Below are 21603 nucleotides of genomic sequence, written 5' to 3' on the forward strand. Positions count from 1 at the left end.
CACACACACAAATGCAAGATAGATCACTGGAGAGAAATGGATACTTCTTCTATTTCCATGAATATAGTATGATAGCATGGGCCAATGGACTAGGGATCAAGTGATCCATTTTCTGTTCCCAGCTCTGCTTTGGACTTGTTCTGTTATCTTGGACAATTAATTCTGGTGTTTTCTCTCCTACTCTTCACCCATGTGAGGTGAAGCAGTCCAACCCCTGAATGATCCTTCTGCAGAAGGGCAAGGACCAGGGAGTGTCATTTGCTTGGCAGGACACTCCAAGATCTTGGGCAAGAAAGAGATATTTCTTATGCCAGCTTTACTACCACTTTCACTGAGGAATCCAGGGCTTTATTAAGCCAGGTGTTGTGCTTGCTGTTAGGAAGAGAGAGTCCTGGGTTTTTTGCTGGCATCTAAAATGAATTAGGACAAATAAAGGCTCATTATTTTCCACAGCAGGGAATGAAGGATCAGTGAGTTAATGCTGAGATGTTTAGACTTCCTTAAGGACTTAGTTCCTGGAGTGTGGGAGATGGGCCACTGGTGGCCTATGAGGTCATAGCAAGTGGTCCACAGATACTGATTTCAGTTTTGAAGTCTGATGCTGAAGGTACATGGTTGAAAATTGTTCATGGGGCCAACATTTTGGGAACTGCAGGCCTAGGGATTTAGAATGGGTAATGAGTGGGACAAGGGCATCTTACTTCTTTCCAAACTCTCCTCCAAGGTGCAATGCCCAAAAGTTACAGACAAAGTCTAAAGAATAGCCAAAGTAATCAAATTGAATGTCTTGAGTCCTTGATAGGTCTTGAGTTGTCCTGAGTCTTGAAACGTCTTGAGTTGATACCACAAATCTAGTTTACATGTGCCAAGGCCAGAACAAGCTTCTTTATTAGACTAACAACAACGAAGATGTGCAACTTAAGGATAAAATTATCCACACCACATGTCTGAATTTTGGGAGAGTGAAATTCATACAGGAGCTTAATTTAAGATAACAGGTGCTCAACACTTTCTGAAAAAATCACCCCTTCCACCATTGTGTCTTCGTTTGAGTACTTGATCTCTTAGACAGTCTCAGATATTCACCAACGCCTGGAAACCAGAAGCAGAGCCTTTAGACATACATGTGTCTTTATTTAAAATAATGATCACAATAAATTGAGTGAGGACTGTGCTATGTATCAAGAGAGCAGAGTGTGAAACCCATGCAGTTAAACTCTCTGGTGTAGTTTGTTTAATTCCTACTGAAGGCAAAAGAGTTATACTAGCAATAGCAGTAAAACAAAAGCAGACTAAAACCAAGACATTTCTTAACATGAACACAAAAAAAGTCACATGGGAGCTTCCTCCACAGGTAAGTGAGAGAGAGGGGACCATATATAGAAGATTTAGGCTCAAAACTTCACTGACAAGCAGTCATAATTTCTTGTGATGGGTGTATTATCAAGATACGGAGAGGCATGACTAGTTTGTGTTAGGCCTGAGGATGCTCTCCTGGGAAGCATTTGGATTCTCTATTCTACAGCAAATGGGATATGATTAGATTAGATTAGATTAGATTTAAGTAGCCCATGCTAGAAAATACTTCCCTAAACTTGGATATTAACCTAGAATCATAGAAAATTAGGGTTGGAAGGGACTTAAGGAAATCATCTAGTCCAATCCTAGCTCAAAGCAAGGACCATGTCCAACTATATCACCCAGCCAAGACTTTGTTTAGCCAGGTCTTAAAAAAACCTCCAAGGATGGATCTTTCACCACCTCTCTGGGCAACCTGTTCCAGTGCTTTACTACCCTCCTAGTGAGAAAGATTTTTCTAATTGCTAACTTAAACTTCCCTTAGTATAAATTGGACTAAACTAGGCTTGAAAACAAAAAGGTAGACTTGAATAGTCTTTAATACTCAAAAATAAATGTGTCTGGCTTTCCAGAATAAAACACTGCATTTGCTTCATTTGTATGCTTTTGGTGAAGGCACAGGACATCTTTTAGCTCTGTATTCGTACAGCATCCATAGAACAGCTGGGTATTTCTACACAGCACAATAAGCATGCTACCATAACACATCTTAATTTAAACTAGCAACACTCTGGACAAATATAGCATTGGACAGGTGGTATGGCAAATCTTTAAAGGCCAAAGTGCATAACCTGGTTGCTAGTCTCTGGGTTTCAACGCTCCTGTTATCTGTTCTAGCTAGTATTATTTAGCAGGTCTACAAATCACACTGTCATTTTGCTTTGCTTGCACTCCTTAGGATGAGGACTTCCTGACATGACTAGTTTAAAGAAGTAGAGTAGCTTAGAGTACAGTAAACTGGAGCAAGATAGGATAAAAAGATTGTTATTTGAAATAAGATTTGAAATTGGCCCAGGATTCCCTCAGGACCTCTTTCACCTTCTCGTTCCTCAGGCTGTATATGAAGGGGTTGAGCAGAGGGGTCACCACCGTGGTCAGCACAGCCGCCACCTTGTCAAAGTCCAGGGAGTAGCTCTGCTCAGGACGAACATACATGAAGATGGAGCTGCCATAGGCAATGGTGACCACAATGATGTGGGAGACACAGGTGGAAAAGGCCTTCTTTCTCCCAGTGGCAGAGGGGATGCTGACAATGGTGGAGATTATGTAGCTGTAGGAGACTGATGTGAGGATTAGGGAGCTGAGCACTACAATGGAGGAGGAGATGAAGGCCAGCATCTCAAAGAAGTGCGTGTTGGCACATGAGGCTTGGATCAGGGGAGCAATGTCACAAAAGAAGTGGTCCAGGACATTCACATTGCAGAATGGCAGTCGGGAGAGTTCAATGACTGGGGTGAGAACAGAAAAGAAAGCTCCAGCCCAGCACCCCAGCATCATGAGCAAGCAGACCTTGTTGTTCATGATAGTAGTGTAGCGCAGAGGGTAGCAGATGGCTACATACCTGTCCACAGACATGACCGCCAGCAGCATGAACTCTACCGTCCCCAGCAGGAAATAGAGATAACACTGAGCGATGCAGCCGCCATACGAGATGGTCTTGCTATGCATCATGAAGTTTATAAGCATCTTAGGGGAGATGACTGAGGTGAACAGGATGTCCAAGAAGGACAGGTTGCTGAGGAAGAAGTACATGGGGGTCTGGAAGCGGTGGTCAGTCCATATAATGCTGATGATGGTGAGGTTCCCAGCCAGGGTCATTATGTAGGTGACCAGGAGGACAGCAAAGAGAAATACCTGGACTTCCCAAACCCCAGTGAACCCCAGGAGGATGAATTCATCCATGGTGGTTTCATTTTCCTTTTTCCCTTCATGTTTTTCCTGCAGAAAGGATAAATGAATTCTCAATTACTTCAGGCTCAATAAACACAACAGCAGAGGCCAATCCCACTATTAATGCATCACTCTGCATATATGCACCATTCCTTTAGCAGCATCTACCAAGCAGCTGGATAGCTGACTGCCTATGCCGTTAAGGGCTAGCTGTTGACCCATACAGTATATCATCCCCTTACACTCTCTTTATACAGGAAGAAATCTCCCTATGCTAATAATAGAAATAAAATGTTATTTGAAATGAGGAAACCACTGTAACCTCATCTTATTTCCCCCACTTACATTGCACAATGAATAGATTCAGGTTTCTCCATTTATCCACCCATCCATCCTCATTCACAGCCTATCTATCTGTTCCCATTCAATGTTGATAGGCAAGCCTCTCTGGGTATATACAAATGTATACTTTAGTAGTTTTAAATGGGCCTCTTGAAGTTTTTGCAAAGGCAAATAGGAGAGCTAGGCACTGCAGTTGACTTTCAGAAGGTGCCCCGCTAATTTCCATGCCTTTCATGCCTTTGGAAGTGGTTTTCTATATGTAACACCATTATGGGAAGTCTCCACGAGAAAAGCCCTCTGGCTTATTCAAAGGCCTGTTACATCACAAAAGTATACAATACCCACTTTGGGCACACATGGCACTTTAAGACAGCACAGAACTAGCAGGAATATGGAGTCTTAGCTGTAAAGGACAAATCCATGCAAAGAGTAAGGCAGGAGCAGGGCAGAGAATAGCACTCAGGTGTACTGCCTGCCTTGCCTGCCTGCCTCCCTCCTCAATATTAACCAACCTCACTCCCCTCCTGCAGTCTGGGACTCTAATCTAGGGCCAGCATCTTGCATTTGTTCAGGTATTCTCTTCTAGGAAATACAAGCACAGATCAATGCTAGGTTTAGAGATCTCAAAAAAAGAGAAGTAAGAAAAGTATGCTTAACTACCAAGTGTTCATTTCCATAACGCTACTACCAGTTTCTGCGATATCACACTTTCCCCCTTAGCTATTTCCTACGGGCAATGGAGAAAGACAACTGATACACATCCCACCAAACAGAGCCATTCACAAATACTTACAGAAGCGATTTGCCACAGCTCGTTAGAGTCTTCAAGAGTAGTAAAATTCATAAGACCTGGGTTACCTAACAACTGCCTGCAGTAGTGGATTGCCCCTTCCAGTCCTATGTTCCTTTAGGTATTTCTTCATTTAAACAAAATGTACTGTCTTTGCTCCACTTCCATAAACTAAACTATTGAATAACTTAAACTCCTAAAACTGTCTATGATTTGATAGCATAATTACTCTTTGCATCAGTTCAAGGTGTGGGGAATGGAGGACCTCTGCAAAAGTATCCAATTAAAAGTTCCCACTAACCTACAGGTCACTGGATATTTATTATTTCCAAAATATTTTATTTCTTCTGAAAATAGACCAAAGATCACAAATGTATTAAAAACTGTACATCCACCAGCAACATGCAAAAACTAGGACAAATTAGATGCTATTTTCTATATTCTAGAATAACTAACTGTCTGGAGAAGAGGATTTTGAAATGGGTGTATGTGCTACATGTTTCTATGTTCATAAGAATCTGGAATATCAAAATCCTCTCTCCCCCTTCTAAAACCATGAAAATGAAAATAAGTTAAGCTCTTTGTCTGCAAAATATCCTAATCCTTCGTTGAATGCAAATTGTGGTATTCACATCACGCAAGCAGCAGTCACAGATGAGCCCCCTAACCTGCTAAATATCACAAAACAGTTAGGCAATTTTGAAAAAGATGGAAGACAGGAGATTTCCAAATAGGCTTGCTCTCTGTCCTGTTTCTCTTTTCCTCAGATCTTTCAGAAATGTCTTCTTTTGTCTTCCAGTTGTATTTGATTTTAACAGACCACTCTGCTCAGCCCTACAGACAACACTACGTTGTTGAATAATTCTGTTATCAGCCTTACATCGCTTTCTATTTTTTTCCTTTTCCTTCTGGGAATAACCAGTGTTGTTGGCATTACAACTTTTAATGACTTTGAGGCAAATGTCCAATGGGAATTTATTGGAGATTAAAAAAGGGCCCATGTTAAATTATCTCTGCTGATAACAGAAAAGAAAAGATTAGGATTCCCTGTCCCACCCATCCTTTCCTCTGCAAAAGTTTATTATACTTTTTTGCTCTTTGCCCTACCAAACCAACAAAATGAAGTCACAAGGACATAGCAGAATCCTAATTGGCTGTGCTATTAAACACAGACAAACATATAGGATTCTCAACCACGTGCTCCTTTTTCTGAACAACTGAAAACAGTGAGCATCATTGCAAAGCTCAAGAATAGACTTTTTCTCCCTTTTTTACCCCACCATAGGTCTGTTTAAATTAAAAAACAAACAAACCAGTTACTCAAGGAAAGTCTATTATCCATGTAATATAAGACATCCAATTATGTATCTGGCCACAATTGTGCCTTCTGATTTCATAATTGATGACTCCATAAAACTATGTTGCTAGGTCATCTTTTCCATAATATCAAGCCTATGACTAATTGGACTGAAGAAGGAATAGATCCAGTTATCATAAACGGTCCACCTAAATCTAATGGTCATGAAAGAATACTCACCTGATATCAAATTATACAGCTCCAAGAGATTTCCCAAAGAAATGAAACTGTTTTCAAAAGAGTTAAAGAGCAAATTAGCAAGTTTATTCTGTGTGATAACCAATGCAACTTTTCTTTAATGAACTGGTAGTCTAAATGAGGACCATCATCTTCTTAGGAAAATATTATGAAAAACTGATTTTTGTCAATCAACTATATAAGAAATTCCACACATTAATAAAGACAGGGAGAGCATCAGTTGATCTAATCTGACATAGACCTTTTGAGATCAATGAAACCAGGAGAATTTTTACCAGTTCAAAATGTCCCTCTGCTATTTTGAAGATGCACATGGCAATCAGAAATTATTTAAACTAACTTCTCGCAAAACAAACCCTACAGAACTGCATACGTGCCAGATAGGCATGTTTTCCCTGATAAAAAAATTGCAAATTCTCTGATAAAAGTCACAAAATCTGTGATTAAAATGAAAGCACCACCGACTCCCCTGGACCTGCTAGTGCCCCTCACTCCCCACCCACACCCCCCTGACCTTGCTGGTGCCCCTTCACACCCCACCCATGGCTCCTGCTCCCACAGCCCTGTTGGAGGGGGTTCCCAGTTGCTAGGGCTATGGGGCCAGGGTCCCGGGTCCACACCCCCAGCCCCTGGCAGGAGGTGGTGGCTGCTGGAGTGGAGCAGAGCCCGGCTCCCCACTACTGCTTGCCTACTGCACACTTAGGCAAGGAGAAGGGACTGCTCCCTGCTCTGGTGTGCACTCCTGGGGAGCACAGGGGACATCTGTGTGTGAGGCAGGGCTGCACACTGCCTGCTACAGGTTCCCACCCTGCTATCCTCCCTGGCACCTCCAAGGCCTGGCATTTGCGACCCACAGCTACAAAGAACAGTGGAGCCATGCAGCAAGCTGCTTGCCACTGCGAGCTCCAGCTGCCCCGGTGAAGGGTCCCCTTCCTGCGTGGCTACAGCGGGACCAGCAGCGTGGGGTTGCCCACAGGGGATGCGGAAAGTGCGGAGCTCACAGTGGCAGGAAGCCACTTCCCTGAAGTGCCGGGTCACACACACACTGGGCTGCACAGGCTGCAAGGGAGGGCAGCAGGTGGGGGAGCATGAGCTTCAAGCAGGCAGTGGAAAGCTCCCGCCCCATGCACAGATCTTGGGGGCATAGGTCCTCCCTGCCCCCTGGGAATGTGTGCAGTGGCAGGAAGCCAGCATTGCCCCCCACCCCCTAAACAAGCCAGCCATGGCCCCATCCCACTACCTGCCATGACCCAGCAGCTGAGCATTGTGGCCCCAAGCCCCAGGCACTGCCCAGCTGGGCAGCATTCCCAGCCCCAGCCATGCCCAACTCCCTCCCTCCCTCCCTATGGGGGCCTCAACCCCCCCCCAACACACACACACACACACACACACACACAAATTACGTGTGGGAGCTGCTCTCCAGGCTGACTGGGGCCACGTGCATGTACATGCACATGATGCCCGCTGCCTGACCACCCTCCTTGTACTCCCTCCCAGCTCCCTGCAAGCTGGAACGGTGCCCGCCTGCAGGGAGCTCATTGTAAAACTACAAAATCCAATGGTTTCTCCAGTAAAATGAGAAATCCACATTTGCCTTGGGTAAAAGGTAAAATCCAGAGTTTACTCCATTTTACAAGGGAAACGGAAAACTGGGATTCCTGGTCATAACTGGCCAGCTAGAGACAGAAAGATTTCCTCCCATGTAGCAAAGAAGCCTGGAAACTGAATGCATGGGCAATATACAGGAACTGCATCATAGAAAGCATTGCTTTCATTCCGTTTTGATCCCATTTATCAGAAACTCATTGCATTACTTTTACTTCCTTCCACAGCTCCAAACTCCTACACACCAGTAGCTTTCTGAGTAGCCCGTCTCAGTCGTAGGCAAATGAGAATGAGGATACACAGGGAGTATCTTGTCCAGTAAAAAAAGAGAAAAAGAAAAAAAAAATCTAGTCTTAGAAGCCAAAAATGGTTAATCTTACAGTGTCACCACTAAGATAAGGTTGTTTCCAGGAAGGGTTTATGAGGAAGGCAGTGGCAGTGCAGGTAGAACAGAATTCGCTTGGGCTGAGACAAACATTTTATCTCACCTCCAAATTACCATGGAGAGATCAGGGAAGCCGACTGGATTAATAACTGTGTGTGCATGGGTGTAAGTGTGTGCTTATTTTCTCTCAGAACTGTATTAATAATCACACACTTCCCACACTAATATTTTATTTTTTGCTTGGGTTCATTCTCAAGTTGCATCAAGGGAAATTTAGGTAAGATATTAGGAAAAAAAAAACAAAAACTCTTGAGGAGGATAGTCAAGAACTGGAACAAACTATCCAGAAAGGTGGTGGAATCTCCATCCTTGAAGATTTTTAAGACCCAGCTAGACAAAGCCTTGGCTGGGATGATCTAGTTGGGGATGGTCATGCTTTGAGCAGGGGTTTGAACTGGATGACCTCCTGAGCATAGGTGATGCATAGGGGAAGAATGGGGAGGCACATGTCCCCCCTGATAGGGCCATCCCTGATACTGCCACCAGTGTCTGCAGGTGCTCATGGGCTCCATCCCTGCCACCGCTGTTGGTGCTCATGAGCTCCATCCCCAGTGCTGCCAGCTTTGGCAGGTGCACCCCCAGCCTCAGGATGCACCACTCACCCATGCTCCCGAGGTCCTTTCCAATCCTAACGTCCTACGATTCTATGATTTTTCTCATAAGTTTCCAAAACCTACATATCCACAAAGTGTCTTAACATTAATTTATATATAAACACACCCACCCACAGTGAGATGCAAAACGCGACAGAAATCACAATGTATTGTGAGACAGATTGTTGGAAGCATATGGAGACAGGCATAGGATAGAGGGTGGTGTGTGCGTGTGTACACACGTGTACAAACACAGAGACAGGCTGACATGTATGGAACAATTTCAAGGAGAAATTAATGTCTTTTAAAAAAAAAAATACCACCATTCCTTTGAAAACACCAAACCCATTTTGTTTTTTTAATAACAGGGTTTCTTTTATATATTAAAAAAAAGAAACCCACCAAACACTTTACAAGTTCTTTAAAGGTAACTGGTCAGATTGGAAGACGACATTTATTTCCTCTAGTCCAGATAACTTCACCGTCTCACTTCATTTTCCAGTGACATAGCCACGGCTTGGAGAGGTCACTTCTTATTACAGAGATCTATTTAGATATTTGCTTCTCAACCACCAAGAAAAGTGACTAAAGAAAATGACACAACCTGGGTCCCAGTATGAAGATTATGCTATATGGAGTCTATTGAAACACTGAGGTCTATTTCCCATGCCCCCACTCTCACCTCCTTTTTAGGTAAATGCATTTTTAAATATTGAAAATAGACACACAATTGCTTATCATAGGATTTTTTACAAAATATATTTGACGATAAAAAATTATGAAGCATTTGAACCAAGCAATGAAAATACCTTTAGAAAATGCATACCCCAATAAAGCAGACATGTACGGTGACATGTTAAAATATTAGGTCAGTATAGTTTTTCCTAGGTTGCATTGGAAATAAGATTTTTTAAAGCATCTTAGCAATGCCAATGTCAGTAGGAGCTAAGAACCTAACCTCCTGGCTGTCCCTTGAGATATCATGCAACGCTCACTCTTACAAGTCAAACTTTTGTTAAACAAATTCCAGAATAGTATCCATCTCCAAATCCTTGCCTGGTGAGGATTGTTTTGAATCATTGCAAATTGTTGGAGCCCTGATAAGTTTAAAGCAGCAGAAAGCTCTGATCCTATTGCATTTGACTGGTGAGGGGAAGCAAGAAAACACATCTGGGGTCCGATATTTATTTACAAAGTTACTGATGGCAAATATTGAGTCTCAACGATCTCCAGGGCTTTGCAGAGCCTGCAGGACCACACTCTCATCTCCACATCATTGTAATACTGGCCTGCAGCATTACTGTTGCTCAATTTCCATTCCAGCACAAATTCAGCAGTGCAAATCAGACTAAAGTCAAATTTTATACCATGCAACTGAGTGAACACGGTACTTAGACTCTGGTAGACCAACTTTGGATTCCCCCTGCAAGGTGCTGCCTGAAGCTGATTCTAATGGACCTAATCTTCATTGTCATCAGCATGAAGGAGAGTAGGATTGGGTGTGTAAACAAAAACAGAATTGCTCCCATTTCACGTCAGTATTCATGGAAAGAAAATCAGCCCACAAGACTATAAAAGAATTACTCCTGGTATACATGCATGTCCAATAAGACAGAGGGGCCAGACTCTATTGCACTTATTAGGCTTCTAAGTAGACTTTTCCTAAGTGTGAATCTTCTGTCCAAGTCCTGAAAATGTTAGTGCATCTACTTTTGTAACATCCAGTCATCTGTGCAAGTCCCAAAAGCAGCAGCGAGGATGAGGACTTGCTCCCCTTTTGCATTAACTGGTTTGCAGGGACTTGAGCAGAGTGGAGCAATTCACATTTGTGAATCGATGTCTATTTAGCTAATAAGGTGGGGTAGAATCTGACCTTAGATACCTCACTTCTATAAAAAAAACAAACCCTTCAGCTGCCTCTTCTGATGCAAATCATCATGGGGGCAAATCCTTACTATTCTGTTGGTTTTAAAGATTTAAAATATAGACATAACCCAAATATATGTCATGCACCCATGCTTATTGTCAGCCATGGGGGATCAGCCCCTTTGATTCCAGAGGAACCATGCTAGCCTACACCCAGTTGGAGATCTGGTTCCTTGGCTTCACTACAGCAGTAGCACTTCACAGCAGGTGGGAACTGGCTCTTTTCAATACTGTAACTGAGTACTTCTTTGCACACAGCTCTTTTTTCAAGGCCTGTTTGACATCTTTGTTCCTCAGTGTGTAGATGAAAGGGTTGAGGAGGGGAGTTATGACTGTGTTCAACACAGACACCACTTTGTTCAGCTCCAAGGAGGAGTCCACTTTGGGCCTTACGTACATGAAGATGACGGTCCCATACAGGATGGAGACTACGGTAAGGTGGGACGTACAGGTGGAAAAGGCCCGCTGCCGTCCCTGAGTGGATGGGATCCTCAGGATGGTGGAGATGATGAAGACATATGATATCAGAGTGAAGGTGAAGGAGCTCAGCAGGACCAAGGTGGCAACCACAAACACAATCCGCTCAATCAGGCGGGTATCAGCACATGCCAGAGTCAGCAAGGGTCCCACATCACAGTAAAAATGATTGATGAGGTTTGGGCCGCAGAAAGGGAGCTGACATACCAGGATGGTCTGCACAAAGACTGTCAAAAAGCCCCCCAGCCAGGACCCCAGGGCTAAGCGGCAGCAGAGCCCACTGCTCATGATGGCAGTGTAATGCAACGGGTCACAGATGGCCAGGTACCGGTCAAAGGACATGGCAGCTAGCAGAAAAAACTCAGTGGCACCCAGGAAAAAGTGGAAAAAGGCTTGTGTCAAGCAGCATCGGAGGCAGATGGACCTTTTCTGGACCAGGAAGTTAGCCAGCATCTTTGGTGCCAGGGTGGTGATGTACCAGATCTCCAGGAAGGAGAGGTTTCCCAGGAAGTAATACATGGGGGTATGCAGATGGCCATCCCGGAGGATGATGACAATGATGAGGATGTTGCCAGTGATAGTGAGTACATACATGAAGAAAACCACTGTGAAGAGAGAAGTCTGCAGCACTGGGGATCCAGGAAAGCCTCGAAGGATAAACTCTGTCACCAAGGTCTGATTTACCACCTGCATTGGGCAATTCTACCCCTGGGACCCTTCTTCTCGAAAAAAGAGGAAAACACCCGTTACCAGGGGTCAGCTCTCATGCCTTCATGGGCTTTAATGGAACATGTAAATCCATGCAACTCCCATCTCAATCCAACCCATACACACATATCTATTTAACCCCAGATATGCCATTTCCAATGCCCAAATTATGTCTATTTTCTTATAGATTATCTCCACCCAACCCACATTTCCCCCATATCTATCTAACCATCCCCACACACCTTATCAGTCCTACAGTATACAGTCTCTCTGCATCTAAGCCCCCATCTATCCCTCCATTCCCGTGCACACTGGATATCTCCACCCCAACCAATGTACAGTACATATAGTCTCACTGTTATCTATCTGTCTGTCTATCTCCACTGGTCAAGGACATTTAACAAAACACACTCACCCTTCAGGCAGGATTTCCCAATTCATGCCCATCAACATATTTTGCAAAGCAGTTCATTTTCACTTAAAATGTGATGAAGTACATGTACAATTGTGGCAGGGACCTTTGTGACAGGCAGGATCATTTCCAGCAAGAAGTTGCACAGTTCCCAGACAGCCCACCTCTTGGGTTATGAACAGCCAAGTATATCGATCTTCTGGGTAGTTCATCTCTGATGTAAATGGCTTTGTTGCAGACTAGGCTTCCAGGTCAGCCAGGGTCTGCAGCTCTACATCCAGGCAGATTTCCCCTTATCACACACACCCTTATTCCTCTTGCATATTCTCTCCTAGCCATCTGCTTTCCTTCACAAAGTAGCCACCCATCCTCCCTCACACCTCTATCCTGCTATTGCCTTTGTGAACACATACATATTGTCAGGGAAATAATGTACCACTAGGTAATATTGCAATATAATGCAGAACATTGTACTCACATTATGATCTTAATCAATGGAACAACGTCTTAAGAAAGCAGCATTTAGTCATTGTTCAAACCTATTAAAAAATACAAGTTATTTTTTTCCCAATAAAAAACCCCAGCCTTAAAAATCAAACAAACAAACTGGAGAACATTTACAAGACCTATTATTTCACTGAAACAAAGGCACATTAAGGGCGTATCTGTATTTTGTAATGTGAAATTTGTGAAAATCCACATTTGATAATGCATGAAGGATATAAAGCAAAGTTTTAAGTAAGAGCAAGTGGACACTGTAAAAAGAAGTAAACTTGTGAAAAATATACACTGCTTCAACAACTTTGATCCCAAGTACATACAAAATATTGCTCATTTACTGGTATTATAATATTGTAATTATTATTATAATCTTGTAATATTGCTCATACTGTCTAGTATTATAAAGGTACTAAAATACAGCTCTCACCTCATGTCTGAAACTTAAGCCAAAATAGTAGGTCGGGGTTCTTAGTATTCATAGACTACTTTGAAGACTTGAGGTCTTTGTACCTGATAATTATAGGCACATTTATATGGCATTTGATCAGCTTCCCTCCCCAGTTCAGAGATGTCTTGTGGGAAATTAAATTAAAATTAGAGTTTCCTCACAGGGGTTGATTTATGCGCTGGTTCATTACCACCGCAACTAAATCTGTGGGACTCTGTGTATGAGCATCCAACAGCTCTACTCCTTTGAAGGTGTTTTTACTGGACCTGTGCCATCATTAAAGTCTCTACAAGCTTTATAATTAGTATCATTTAAGTGTATGACTACAGCTACTGGGAAATTCTCAATAAAATCTTTTTCCGCCATCAACACACATGCACGCCATCTTGACTGGAATATGTGAAAGCCTTGAAACCAAAGCTCTCCACAGAAATACTTGGCATGGTGATTTCTACAGAAGAGAGTCAGGAACACATCCAGGTGGCTCAGCCCAGGTCATCCAGCAGTGTTGGTTGCCATCTTTGGGTACAATGCCTTGCATCTGAAAGCTTGTCTAAAATATCTCCCAATCATGCACCTGGTCCAAGACAGGTATTGCTTACAAGAATCCTTTCCTCTAGTGTATTTCCTGGATCATCATAGCTACACCAACATCACTCCAATGTGATCAATGCGATCTTCTAAATTCGAGGCCGTTTCCTAAACTGAACGTGCATTTGAATCTCTGCAACTTCCCTGCATCTGGTTTATTATTCAGCTATTTTTCTTCCCTCTCTCTGCAGTAAGAAAGTCAGTGACCTCTTCACCAGAGGACTGGAATAATAATCAATGTTAAGTGGACTCCAGATGGCACCAAAGGATCAGAAGAAGACACATATAGATGAAGTATTTCACAGCTGTGTTTCCTACTCTTGTTTCTCCTTTCCACCCTCCACATCAGAGAGAGAAAGCCCCATCAACTTTGACCACATCCTCCTTCAGGTTTCCAGTCTTCTCACAAGAGGCAGACTGCTTTTAAAGTCAATGGCTTTTGGCCCAAGATGAGACATTGCCCAATTTGTGTGGTAAATCCTGGGTAGCCCATAGCACCGCTAAATTCAACATGTCCTTTTTACTTGTACTCTGATAGTCTTTGCTGCCTGCTACATTTTGAGAGCTACTTGAAAACTTGAGGTACCATATTTAATCCCTGTAACAAAGAAGTCTATTTAGAAAGTGTAAGCAACTGCTTTCATTCACAAAACTTGTGTGGATGTCTCCCTCCCTGCAAAAGCATAGATACAACTGAAGGCAGTGTGTTTCAGACCTGAAAGATTAAATAATTAAATAAGTAATATTTTCCCTCTGTTTCCCTCCCCACACTTCACAAGTTTTTTTAGGTAAACTTTCCTTCCTTTTATCTGTTTGAGCTCAAATTAAAAAACAAAACAAAACAAAAAACAACACATAAGAAAGTACTAAGACAGCTTTTGCAAGAGTGGTTGCCTAAAGTTTAAAATGCTCAGAGCTGTTTCTGAAAAGGATCTAGCTGTGAAATTACTGCTAGGATGAATGAGGACTTACTGTCCAATCTGACTAGGATGAAGTCCCTTCCTTTGGGCTGAGACTTTGCAAGAGGGACCTAGCACCCACAGCACCTTGGAATTGGAGGTGCGTTCTGGGTGTCTAAACCTCGTAGTAAAACTCAGCATCTAAAAACAGTGTGAATAGTTTTAACCTCAGCACTTATATCCATAGACTGCAAGGCCAGAATGACCATTGTATTCACCTAGTCTGACCAACTATAAAAACAGCCCAGAAAATCCTATGCAGCCATTCACAAAAATACCTAAAGAGTGTATGACAAAGAGATAGCAAAATTATAGGACAATGGGAGTGACAGGGTGATTTTATAGTCACCCCAATGCAAATGCAAGTTCCTCTTTCCCCATTAAAAGCAGCCTGGAAAAGGCCTCTTCTTTTGCCTTTCTCCTCTGGCAATTTTGTGCCGTCATTTTCCATACCCTTCACCATGTGCTCCTTCCTTTTCATCTCCGTGCTGCTGAGCTGCTTTTGGGGTAAGTAGAGCACCATACAGTGGTTGCATGGTCCTCTTGCTTCCCTCCCGCAATCTCCTGTTCCTTTCTGCTGAATTTTTAATAGTGCCTAAGTGGAAAAGAGATGGGGAGAAACAGCTAATGAGGCACAAAAGAAGAGCAGTTCAGGCAATTCAGTCCAGCTTCAGAGGTGTGAGTTCAAGCCTTGGTTATTCAAGGTTGTGGCTCAAAGGCAGCTGGAGGCATAACAGCTTTGTGTGCAGTTGGCTATAGAAGCTGGCATGTATTATTTGATGGGACCACTTTGACCTTGGTTAAACCTGTACTAGTATATATATCCAACTAGCTCACTATTCCTATCCATGAATCTTACTGCAGTACCTAGCAATTGTTGCTTTTCCTTCTGTCCCTTCAGGGACTGTATGCATCTCTGCCCTTTCAACATGCATCTTTCCACCTACTATAATCTGTCTCCACCACTTCCTACTCAGCCATCTACTAACAAAGACTTATACCTTCAGCTGTCCAGAGCCAAGGGTCCCTGATCCAGCCACCGTCAGAAGTTAAACAACCTGGGGAGACCCTGAAGCTTTCCTGCAAATAATCTGGCTCTGATTTTACCAAGTACTGGATGCAGTGGGTCCGGCAGCCCCACAGCCTGGGACTGAGCTGGATTGGGGAGGCTAACGAAGACGCCACATCTACCAAAGTTTGGTGGGCTTTTCAGGAGCGTGTTAAGATCACCAGGGACAATGCCAACAGCTTGATTCACTTGGAAGTGAGGAACCTGCAGCCTGAGGACAGTGCTGTGTATTACTGTGCTGCCCACAGTGACTGGAGGCTTGGACAAAACCCTGAGACCTAATGCATCCTGGCCCAGAACCAGCCTTAGAAACGTGACTGTAATGCTGTTCCTTGTTGAGGTACCAGCCCAAACCAGGAGGCATTGAAGCCTATGTGGTCTCCCCAGTGACTTCAGCAGACATTTCCTTAGGCCTTAAATCCATCACTCCCAAAGTCCCAGGATAGAAAGGACCATCTGACCAAACAGTCCAAACTCCTGACATCTGTGGTCTAAATTTAACCCTATGACCTTCACAGATAGTCAGCTACCTTGGTTTGACTCCAATTATCCAGTCCCAGTGTGAAAACAGCAAGAGTTGGAAAACCCACCACTCTCCTGAGAACTTTGTTCCAGCGTTTCCTTGCTCCCCTGTTAAAATAAAGTACACCTTATTTTTAACATGAATTTGCCTGCCTTTTAAAAAAAAAAAAAATACTTTTGTTCCACCTTTCATTGCTACAAAGAAGAGCCTTTTGCTTTCCAGTACTTTCTCCCTATGAACACCTTTAGTCTTCCACTGCTCCTGGCACCAAAAAAGGTAAAGGAGGGGGAGACGCAAGAAGTGGCATCTAATCGAGGCTTTGATGCTAACTGCTATGTAATTTAAGGCCTGTCACCTAACTGCTGGATTTTCCCTGTCTTGACTATTTAGATGAGCTCTTTGGACTAGAAAATATATTTATTCAGATGGTAGGGGTGACTTCTGGGCATGGCCGTAAGTCCCATGTTAGTCATGTTATAGGTATTCATGAGAGGAAGTTGCTATAGTCTGCAGGTGCAATTACTATACTTTCCTCACATACCACGCAAACCTTTTATAGCCCTCCAAAATTGAGGTGAGTCATAAGTGGGGAAGTTGATTTGTCTTTGCTGGACAAACACGGAGACATTGCTGCATGGTGGCTGCCATACATTTCCCTCCAAGGGGCAGAGTTTATCCTTCAGGGGCAGAGCTAATATTAATCCACACAGAGCCACAGCTGCTGCAGTCAGCTCCCCCGAAGTCAGCATTCAGCTACAACTAGAAACGTCTTTTTCCCCTTCATTCTGCCTTCCCCAAACAAGGTGCATATCTTACTAGGAGGTATGTGATATGCAGTTAAATATGGTAAATAAATGCATTTATTCTCTGCAGCTCTTTCTATTGATACCTTGCTACATATTCCTAGATAAAATGCAAGTAGGTCTTCTGACAAACTATGTCTATTGTGGCCCCTTTTGATTTTAAATTGGGTTTTCACTTTCAATTCATTAAATGTGATGGTTAAAATTATGTAATGTATTCTCAGAGTTAAATCAGTTGAACTCCATCCCTCAGTTTCCCCAACCCCAGTGGGAGGGGACTGTGGGAGAGATATTAGCTTATATTAGCAGTACTGGACCAAAAAATAAATACATCGATTTTGAAGTGGATAGAAGCACAACGATACCACTGCTGCCCTGAGAAGCTTGATTTACATAGGCTTCCTAGATGATGCCCTTCATCATGGTATCTTAGAAGCATTTAACATCTTCATGATTACATCGTTACATCATGATTACATCATACCTGTGAATTCAGGGAGGGTGATAATCCCCACTGTACACAGAGGAAACGGAAGGATCAAGCTGTTATGTGACATGCTTAAACCTAAACAGGAAGCCTATGGAAGAACCAGTCTTTCAAGTACTGGGGTTGTGCCCTAACCACTGAACCATCCATCCTCTCCAAGAGTGAAGCTCATGGTTTCCTGAGAACATCAAACCCTGCAGCACCGATGTGCTGTGGCTTTTGAGATGACTACATTATCCATATGCAAATAGTCTAGGACAGGGGCGGGCAATTATTTTGGGTGGAGGGCCGCTTACTGAATTTTGGCAAGCCATTGAGGGCTGCATGACAGGCAGCCAGGGGCAGCTAAATATTAATTTTCTAAAATTTTTAGGGGCCCCATGGGCCAAATAAAATGGCCTGGTGGGCCGCATCAGGCCCGCGGGCTGCATTTTGCCCACCCCTGGTCTAGAAAGACATTCACTTTTGATTTGGGAAATTCAGCCATGTCTGCAGTGGCTCAAGCCAGAAGGCGCTAGAGCACAGGTCTCTGGCACATAGGCAGCATGGGATGTGTGCTTGCTTCCTCCTCCTGCTGCCCCCAAGGTCTGTGGGATTGGCAGTCCACAGTCATTGCAGCAGGACTCTGCAGGGTTTCTCATTACTTCCTCTTCCTGCTTCCAGCTGGCTCTGGGATTTGCATTCCCCAGTCACAGGCAGCACTGAGGAAGCAGGGCAGGGCAGCTCTGTATTTGGGGGAAGGGACATTTAACCCCCATCCCTGGCCCCAGACCCCAGCAGGCATTTGCCAGGGATGGGCACTAAGCCAGTCAGTGAGGCCATCAAGCCAGCCCTCACTGCTCCATCTAGGGAGCAAAGGGCAGGGCCAGCCCTGCTCTCTACAGCAGACAGCACAGCACAGTCCAGTGCTGCAAAATGCTGGGAGACCCTGATTTAACTTGAACTAGGAAGGGGTCCGGGGAAGAAGTTTCATAAACGAGTTTGACCCAAATGAGTTAAGTTTGATGTTATATTCCACCAGGTTTATGTTAAAACAGTTTCAGGCATTTTGAAAATGGTTTCCGTGCACTGAATTTCTAGGCTAGGGACAGAAGTTACACATAAACTGCTTTAAGTGATGAGAAACTGGTTTAAACCTGTAACAGAACAGAAGCTCAGTGCACATAAAGCGGTTTGAAAATGTCTGAAACTGGTTTAACATAAACCTGGTTGAATGTTGTATCAGCTCTGACACACGGATAACTTCCACAACACACAGCCTAGCACTCCCCAGCAGCTTCTTCACACACCACAGGAGCCCTGAGGCCCCTCAGAAGCTGCAGCCAGAGCAGGGTAGGGCTGGGCCAGGCCTAACCTGCACCATGTCTGCATTCTCACAAGCTGCAATATGTACTGGTTTTCCAGGTAGCAGGGAAAGGGCTGGAACTGGTGTGTGGGGGGGGGGGGGGCCCTTATTACAACAATGCTCCAAGGAGCCTTCTCGGATTAAGTGGAGACACCTCCAGAGGCCAAACACACCTGTGACTGAATAGGTCACAGGTGAATAGCCTGAATAGCCTGGACTATGGAGACAAGGCCAAGTTCAGGGAAGCCCATTACAGCTGGCTCACAAAGCAACTCTGCAGGATGCTGCCTTTACACAAACGCCCTGCCCAGTGCAGGCAGGAGTCCAATGCTTTCAGCTCTTATCCTCCCAAGGGAACTCGCATGCAAATCCCTGCCTGGGGCTCCTGGGTAAATGTCCCAGAGCCTCAGTCCCTGCCCAGTCCCTGTTCGGCCCCTTTCTGTCTGCCAGGAACTGACTCACCCCATAGCGGGATGGCTGCTCTCCTGCTCTTCCTCCCGCTGCTCCTTGCTCCCACAGGTCAGTTCTTGGCGCAGATGGGGAATGATGTGGGGTCACACCCCAGGCGCAGCAGGTAGCTCATTCTGTTTTGGTCTTGTCTTTTGTCTCCCAGGTGCCTTCGCAGGGGTGACACTACTCCAGTCTGGCATAGATGTGGTGCGGCCTGGGGATACCCTCACCCTGCAATGCACTGTCTCTGGCGTGTCCCTGACTGACAACAGCTATTTTTGGCTCTGGGCCCGGCTGGGACCTGGGAAGGGGCTAAATGAGATTGTATGGATTGGAGCATATTCACCAGTGGTGGGAAAAGCACTCCCCAACCCATTGTTCAAGAACCGAACGAACATCTCTGCAGACGCCTCCCAGAACCAGCTCTCCCTGCAGATGCACTCCCTGACAGCTGCAGACACCGCCACGTATTACTGTGTCAGATCCAGCACACAGTGATACAGAGCAGAGCAGGGGCTGTGCAAAAAGGGCAAGCTCTTTCCAAACTCTGCCCAGCTTCCCAGCTCCTGCTGCCTTGGCTCTCAGGTCAGGTGTGTGGTACACAGCTACGTCTCATCTGCTCACTCGCTGCTCCACCTCTCAGACCGGGGTCCCCAGTTGTCCATCATTGCACCCTCCTCCACTGATGTGCATCAGAAGAGGAAACCCTAGATGAGATGCAGGATGGACCCATTAAGGGCAGTGCTTCAGGGTCAACCGTGGGCCAGCCCTGCCTGAGCAGCTCCCATCACATGCATTTCTGGATCCATGGACAGTGGAAAAGCCTTGCCTATCAATGGCTCAAGGCATCAGTAGCTCTGGGGCCCCACCTCCCAGGCCTTCTGCTGTATGGACACCAGGGTAGTGTTCATGCTCGGGGAAGCTGGGCGTCTGGCAATCACCTAGGCCACTGAAACCAGGCTCCTGAACCCCCGTGACACACTAGGTTCTGTCCACTGTCACAGGATCCTCCTCTCGCCAAACCCCGTATCCATGCTCAGACTTCCCCACAGGGATAGCTGGGGTCTCATCACAGCTCCTAACCTGGGACTCCCTATGCTTGACCAGTGCTTATGAAGGGTTGAGGCCCCCCTGTATCCCTAAGGCTCTGGGGAGCTTTTCACCAGGAAGAAGCTGTGAGGCCCTTGGAGAAGGCATCATTCCTGGACACCCAGTCCAGAAGCAGAAAGACAACAGGCCTTGCAGGGATGGAGACCCCAGCATGGAGCCAGCACTCAGGTGACTGCAGACAGAGCCTGGTCTGAGTGCAGGGCTCCTGGGGGGCAGCAGCTGACCCATCCCTCCCGCAGAGGGTGATCAGGACCCAGTGCTGGGAGCTGCACTGCTGAGGCACATGTCAGCAAGGGAAGGGGGACCAAAGAAACTTTGCCTGGTGACATGAGAAGTGTGCACTTAGTGGAGATCATTTCCTTGAGGTCTGAGGGGCAGGAGGGGCCTCCACAGGCCATCCCCCCAGTACCTACATAGAGTCAAGTGCAGAAATGGCCCAAATGCCTTGGGAAGCCCCATTCCCCACAAACATATCCATTGAGGCCCCTCCTCAACCCTGATCATCACGACATTTCCTGTGGTGTTGACCCCTGGGAAAAGACAGCAGTGCAGGGAAAGGGGCCATGGAGAAGGAGTCAGGGGCTCTAAGGAGGGTCGTTCTGTGTGCCTGCTGCAGGAGCTCCAGGGACACAAAACAGGTGCAGCAGCCCCTGTCCAGCAGCTCCCTGTGCCCATCTGCCTGTCTGTGCCCAGACTGCACCTGAAAGGATCACCAGGGAAGGGAGACATGGCCCCACCTGGTTTTCATTGCACCAGTTTTGGAAGATGCTGCTGCCCTGGTCTGGTCAGTCTCAGGCCATGGGATGAGGATCTTTCTCTTAATACATTTTCTAGACAGGTCTTTTTTCTCCCCAGGATCACATGTATAGTCCCAGGCTCCCCTGTGGGTGTCTAGAGGGGATGGGAAGAAGCCACAGACTTTTCTCAGCCCTTTTGCAAAAACTCTGGGTTCATCTTCAGCTCCCATTCACTTTCACTACAGGGACACCCGATACAGACTTCTTCTCTATGCCTGAACCGGCCCGAAGCCAGCGCTTCGATCTGGACACGCTGCTTTGGACGCCAAAGTGTCTGAAGCATGGTCCGAAGCCTCGCACAGCCCTAGTAAACACCCGTTTCCCCATGAAGCACAAGCTGAGCTCCTGTCTGCCATGATACAGAGGGGATCTTCATCCCTCAGCAGACAGCACAGTGTCTCGAAGGCTCCCAGCTTGG

The 21603-nt window shown here is 45.2% G+C and overlaps 2 protein-coding genes across 2 annotated transcripts in view; both read right to left on the bottom strand.

Moving 5' to 3' along the window:
- Nucleotides 1–1039: 1039 nt before the first annotated feature.
- LOC132251643 (olfactory receptor 6M1-like) overlaps nt 1040–21603 on the bottom strand; it is a 28378-nt gene continuing 7814 nt past the window's right edge. The window contains exon 2 of the mRNA XM_059731601.1: nt 1040–3297. Within this exon, the coding sequence (XP_059587584.1) occupies nt 2344–3261 (918 nt within the window). The 5' untranslated portion in view covers nt 3262–3297 and the 3' untranslated portion in view covers nt 1040–2343. The remainder of the gene's footprint in view (nt 3298–21603) is intronic.
- LOC132251642 (olfactory receptor 6X1-like) lies at nt 8776–11734 on the bottom strand. Its single transcript, XM_059731600.1, has one exon. The coding sequence runs from the start codon at nt 11673–11675 to the stop codon at nt 10704–10706; it is 972 nt and encodes a 323-aa protein (XP_059587583.1). The 5' UTR covers nt 11676–11734; the 3' UTR covers nt 8776–10703.

Source organism: Alligator mississippiensis, chromosome 7 (assembly GCF_030867095.1).
Source record: "Alligator mississippiensis isolate rAllMis1 chromosome 7, rAllMis1, whole genome shotgun sequence".
NCBI lineage: Eukaryota > Metazoa > Chordata > Crocodylia > Alligatoridae > Alligator > Alligator mississippiensis.

What these genes read in the sequence shown, in the direction of transcription:
- LOC132251642 (XM_059731600.1), bottom strand. Translation starts at nt 11,675, where the DNA reads ATGCAGGTGGTAAATCAGACCTTGGTGACAGAGTTTATCCTTCGAGGC.